We start from the raw sequence: 6,000 nt of genomic DNA, 5'->3' as shown, positions 1-6,000 counted from the left end.
GTGTTGCCAATGTATGTAAAGCGCTGTGGAATTAATAGCGCTATATAAGTGAATAAATATAATATATATATATATATATATATATATATATATATTATACTATATACTGTTTAATAAAAAAAAAATACTGTCATGTGGTGTCAAACGGAGACGACCCAAATGCCATTAGTGTCCAGAAGGTAATGGTAAATAATCTCCTCTGTTCTTCTGTTTCTCTTGGTGAGAAATGCTATATATTTGGGCACTTGCCACATACACATAATCATTGCTGTGTGACCATTTCCATTTTTGATCACTGCTGCTTTCCAGATTTCAGCTGCACTAAAGCAAAAAAAAAAAATATAAATAAATAAAAATTGCAGACACTTTGGGCAAAGTTTAGACCCAGCCTTGGGGAAGTCTTCTGATTAGTCAGCATTGCACGCATGCGCAGATCACTCACACTGGACACCGGTAGCACCCAGCCCAGTGTATGGGCTCAGATTACAGATCGCTGCTCATTCCCATCTGCAGCCACAGCACAGGACCCTGCACTGAAACCTCTGCAGACATGGGGGCTCTGCTCAAAATCACCATTATTGGGGTGCTCCTGGCTGCTCTGGGGGAGAGGCTGGTGAAGTTTAGGTAGGTAATGACTGTTAAAAAGTTTTGGATCTTGCCCATTACTAGTAATGCTGGAGAATGGGAGGAGTCCTGTGATACATTGTATCTTTTGTGTTCCCTGTTTCTCAGGGTTTATAAATTTTTTTATTTTTCGAAAACAAAGAAGCAAAACTGAGTGCAGAATCCGCAGAGCCAGTATATCCTTCCAGAGGAGCTGGGACTTATAGTCTCAACCCCCCCCCCCCCCAGGAATGCAACAAATTGATTCTTATTTTTTGTTTAGGATCTGTGGTTGAATCTATGTCCTCCCTGAATTTACAAACTTTTTTCTTTATACAGCTTGCAGCTAATAGGATGTACAGGGGAAGACCCCTGCTGAGCCCCCCCCCTAGATCCTCAATTCAAAGCTTCTGAAAAGTGATCTATGTTGACTTCATTAATTACATAAGCCTGGATTTGCTGGGAGTTGTAGTTAATAATAATTTTATTTATATAGCGCTATTAATTCCGCAGCGCTTTACATGCATTGACAACACTGTCCCCATTGGGGCTCACGATCTAGAGTCCCTATTTGTATGTCTTTGGAGTGTGGGAGGAAACCCACGCAGACACGGGGAGAACATACAAACTCCTTGCAGATGTTGTCATTGGTGGGATTTGAACCCAGGACCCCAGTGCTGCAAGACTGCAGTGCTAACCACTGAGCCACCACAAGACTGCAGTGCTAACCACTGAGCCACCACAAGACTGCAGTGCTAACCACTGAGCCACCACAAGACTGCAGTGCTAACCACTGAGCCACCACAAGACTGCAGTGCTAACCACTGAGCCACCGTGCTGCCCCGTTCTGCAACAGCTTGAAAACAAATGGCATGAATATTCTTGTGCAACTACAAGTCCCAGCAAAGCAAGTCTACAGTCTTTGCATCTTTGTTCTGCAGTCTGGGACTTGTAGTTCTCGCCATAAAGTCCTTATAGACCAGCCTATAAAAATATAAATATTTTTATATAGCGCTATTAATTCCACAGCGCTTTACATACATCAGGAACACTGTCCCCATTGGGGCTCACAATCTATATTCCCTATCTGTATGTCTTTGGAGTGTGGGAGGAAACCGGAGAACCCGGAGTAAACCCACGCAAACACGGGGAGAACATACAAACTCCCTGCAGATGTTGCAAGGCACCCTAGGAGGCAAAACTTAAAAAAAAAATCCTCTTATGGCTTCTTTTCTTGCATAAGCTGGGACTTGTAGTTCAACAAGTGCTGAAGAACCACAGACCAGGACACAGCTTGGACTATAAAGAGTTGATGTTTTGCAGGTCAGGTTGAGACTTGTAGTTCTGCAGGTCTTTGTACCTTTATCTGATCACAGGTTGCACGGTTTGCCAGGATCCGTTCCCCGGAGCACGCCCTAAGCAGATGGCGTTGGGCGAGTATTTGCTGCACCTTGACTTTTGTTTTTGTACTTTGTGCAGACGTTTTCCTCAAAGATCTGAGATACAAGTCACAGCACAGGATATTCCCGCTGGATCCACACTGAGGTCACTAATGGCTTTTTTTCCCCCTTCTTCTAACCTTATGGCTAAAATGAGTCGCAGAAAACACCCAAAACAAATAGAGCAAAATAAAGCTATATGCACACGCTGCAGTTTTAACTGCACCCAAACTGCAACCAAAACGGCACTTTGTTACAGAGAGCCTGGAAATGTAAAAAAACAAAAACACTAAATGTAAAAAAAAAAATATAATGCGTTATTGCCACAATTTTGTTATTAGAATAGATAGAACATATAGAATAGATAGAAAGAAATAATGGAATGGTCGATAGAGGGGTAGCTAGCTTGGCCAGCTGTGTTGTGGTTTTGTTTGTTTTTTTTTTGCTTTCTTTTGGTAAAAAAAAGGAAGTGGGTCTCCCCATTTTTTATATTTAGCACATGAAACAGCAGCAGGTGTGGGCTGCAACCTATAGCTTTCTGCTGTACCTTGGCTGGATATGAAAACTAGAGGGGATCCAAAACTTTTTTGTTTTTTTAATTATTTTATTTATTTAAAAAAAAAAAAATGACGTTCGGTCCCCCCCATTTTCTAAAACCAGCCAATGTCCAACAGACTACTTGGGGCTGATATTATTAGGATGGAAGGGCCATCGTTATTTGGTCCTTTCTAGCCTAACAATAGCAGTCTACAGCCGCCACAGAAGTGGCACATCCATAAGATGTGCCAATTCTGGTGCCGGTCCCGACTCTTTCCATTGCCCTGGTGCGGTGGCAATCTGGGTAATAAGGAGTTAATGGTAGCCCACAGCTGCCAATAAGTCCTAAATTAGTGATGGCAGGTGTCTGAGACCCCACACCCATCACTAATCTGTAAGTGAAAAGTAAATAAACACAACCCCCCCCCCCCAAAATCCTTTTATTTGCAATAAAATACAAAAAGCCACCCTCTTTCACTGCTTTATTACCCCTGAACACCCCTGCAGGTCTGAAGTAATCTACACGAGGTCCCACAGCGATTCAGCTCTGCTACATCCCTGTCCTGTCATAGCGTGCGCAATATAGCATGACTGCTAGCTGTGAGTGCAGACATAGTCGCAGCGCTAAGAATGAACTTGTGTGAACCTTTTACGTTTTCAGCCCCTCATTGATTTCCAATGGGTGACAAAACGTGACAAAAACGCAAAAATAATGAATATGCTGCAGTTTTTTTTGTCAAAAGGTTTTGATAAACTGCAGACAAAAAAAACTGCAACGTGAATCTGAATTCTCATAGACTGCTGGGAAGTCAAAAGTCAGAATCTGCTGACAACAAAACTGCACCTAAAAATGTGACAGAAACGTAGCAAAAAACGCAGCATGTGCATATAGCCTAAGGTTGTGTACGGGCCCTGAAGTGGCGGCGGAGTCGTCTCCGGTCAGTGTCTATTATCATGTAATAGGTGAAGAGTCGGACACACCATTTTTCCTCCTTTAATATGGCACCCAATTTGGAGCCAGTGCCGCCACCTTTACGACACCAGCAGGTAACTTTAGGATTTGGCTACAATGTGACTTTGCAATCCGATAAAAAAAAGGAATTGGACTCAGACCAATGTTATTCAATGAGGCAGTGCAAATCCGCATTTATCACTAAAGTCCCAGAGAGGGGTCATTTAACATTTCTACCTTTGGAACCCAGAGACAGGTCGAATGACCTGAAGGATTTAGCTAACATCCTATAATCACCGTCTTTTGTTAAATAATTTTAAATTAATAAATTAATTAATTTTGTTAATTAAGGCCATTACTGTCGCACCACAGGAGGTTGTTGTTTTCCATTGAGTTTAGCCATTTAGTTTCTAGTTAGTTCTATTCAGTTTGGACAAAGGGTCATTTGACCCTCTTTTGGGACTTCAGGGGGGAGCTCTAAATTTCTGGGACTTCTAGTGCTATTCCGAAATCGGTACAGTCTGAGAAAAAAATGGGGTATCACAAGGACCATCAGAATGGCATCTGATTTTTACGGATACATTACAATTCTGTTAGATGGGAAACCGGAAATGGTTAATAGCTGCTACGTAAAAAAAACGGATTGTACATGGAGGACAAGTGAGAAAAAAAAATTGTCTAACTTTTCATTTTTTTTTTCTTTTCCTATGCCAGTGTGACCCCAGGCGTGGATTGTGACTCAGTTTGGGTGGTCAAAAATCACTATGTGCTGCCGCATCATTGCTACATTATGCAATTGATTGGGGGTAGCACAGCCATCTGCAAGGTACTTGAACAAGCAAGAGGTCAAAAATCCAAATTTTGCAACTTGCTCATTTTATCTCCTACAGGGTCGCCACGCAATCCCATTCACCAGCAGTGGAGTACAGCGATGTTTGATCTCGTGGCCTGTATTGTAGCCAAGGTCACCACATATCGCCAGACTTATCCTTTAAAGAGGTTGTCCACTACGTTTACACTGATGGCTTGTTCTTAGGATAGGTCATCAATGTTTGATCTGCATGTGTTCCAAACCTCGCATCCCCGCCGATCAACTGTTCATCAAAGGCTGAGTTCTGGAGCTGCCCCGTGTTCTGATCGTGATCGGGTACTTCACATTCACCTCCCTTTGAAATCAATAGGAGGGAGATGTGCAGTACCGGGTACGGCTGCTATCAGATGACGGGGCAGCTCCAGAACTGAGCATTTCCGGCTTCAGCTTCTGGCACCGAGAGCGGCTCATCGGCGGGGATGCCGGGTGTCGAACTCCAGCTGATCAGACGATGACCTATCCTAAGGATAAGCCATCAATGTAAAGTAGTGTCGTGGAGCCGAGAGGTTACTTCCAAGATACAGCGAGCCACGAATGAGGAACGAGACCCGACTGGGGCTGGGTGCAAACTCTTTTTCTTTATAAAGCAATTTGGGGAATGGGAAATGCAACACAGGATAAAGGTCAGGATTTACCACAAACAAATGTACATACACCTGGTTTTGAAAGCCAGAATCAGTGTCCAAGGCTAGAGACCCTTTCTAATATCACGGGAACTATTGGAACACAACTTACCTAACAGGAAAAGCCAAACCTGTAAACTAATAAAGAGTGTACATTACTGAGTGCAACTAGGGCCTGTCTCTGGACTAGCATACTGATTAACAATCTTCTATATACGTCTGTTTCCATGCCTCTCCCATCAATACATGTGCACAATAGTACATTACACAGGGTTAAACACTTGTTAGCAACAGTACTAAAGTAGTTCAAGGTCAGTTCTGCGTAAGAGACTGCAGCGTACCTTGACTGTTTTGGAGCCAAAACCACTACCAAGTGTGTGCACACTTGTCTAGAAAAATAGAAAAAAAAATATGCGTGGGTCCTGAGCTCAGGACTTACAGTACCAATGGATGGATCCAGGGAAATCCAGGCAGCTTTCAGCTCTGCAGCAAGTCCATAAGGCACCAGCAATCAGGTCACCTCAAGGAAAGATCAGCGGTCCAGTGGAAATCGCCTCACGAACAGATCACCTCACGGCAGAATCAGCAGTCCGTTGGAAAGACCGAGGATTCCAGGTTACCGACTCTCAGCTGCGTGGCCTCTATGCACACAGGAATCCGCAGACTGTCATTAACACTCCAGATATCACAGAGCAGGGAAAAAAAATCTCCCTCGCTCGGTCTCCTCTTCCTCTCGCTTGTCCCTCTCAGGATCCTTTACCCAGACTGCACAAACTCCCATCTGGTGGACGGGAGGAGACCCTACACCTGCACAAACTCCCATCTGGTGGACGGGAGGAGACGCTGCACCTGCGCAGACTCCCATCTGGTGGACGGGAGGAGACGCTGCACCTGCGCAGACTCCCATCTGGTGGACGGGAGGAGACGCTGCACCTGCGCAGACTCCCATCTGGTGGACGGGAGGAGACGCTGCAC

At 44.2% G+C, this 6,000-nt stretch overlaps 1 protein-coding gene across 1 annotated transcript in view; it reads left to right on the top strand.

The window, feature by feature from the left end:
• The first annotated feature begins 456 nt into the window (after nt 1-456).
• The window catches only part of LOC142244603 (serum paraoxonase/arylesterase 2-like), a 28,301-nt gene continuing 22,757 nt past the window's right edge, over nt 457-6,000 (top strand). Inside the window, exon 1 of the mRNA XM_075316859.1 lies at nt 457-624. Within this exon, the coding sequence (XP_075172974.1) occupies nt 473-624 (152 nt within the window). The 5' untranslated portion in view covers nt 457-472. The remainder of the gene's footprint in view (nt 625-6,000) is intronic.

Source organism: Anomaloglossus baeobatrachus, chromosome 6, assembly GCF_048569485.1.
Source record: "Anomaloglossus baeobatrachus isolate aAnoBae1 chromosome 6, aAnoBae1.hap1, whole genome shotgun sequence".
Lineage (NCBI taxonomy): Eukaryota > Metazoa > Chordata > Amphibia > Anura > Aromobatidae > Anomaloglossus > Anomaloglossus baeobatrachus.
Note: the sequence above shows the minus strand (reverse complement) of the source record. Positions and strands in the feature narration are given on the sequence as shown.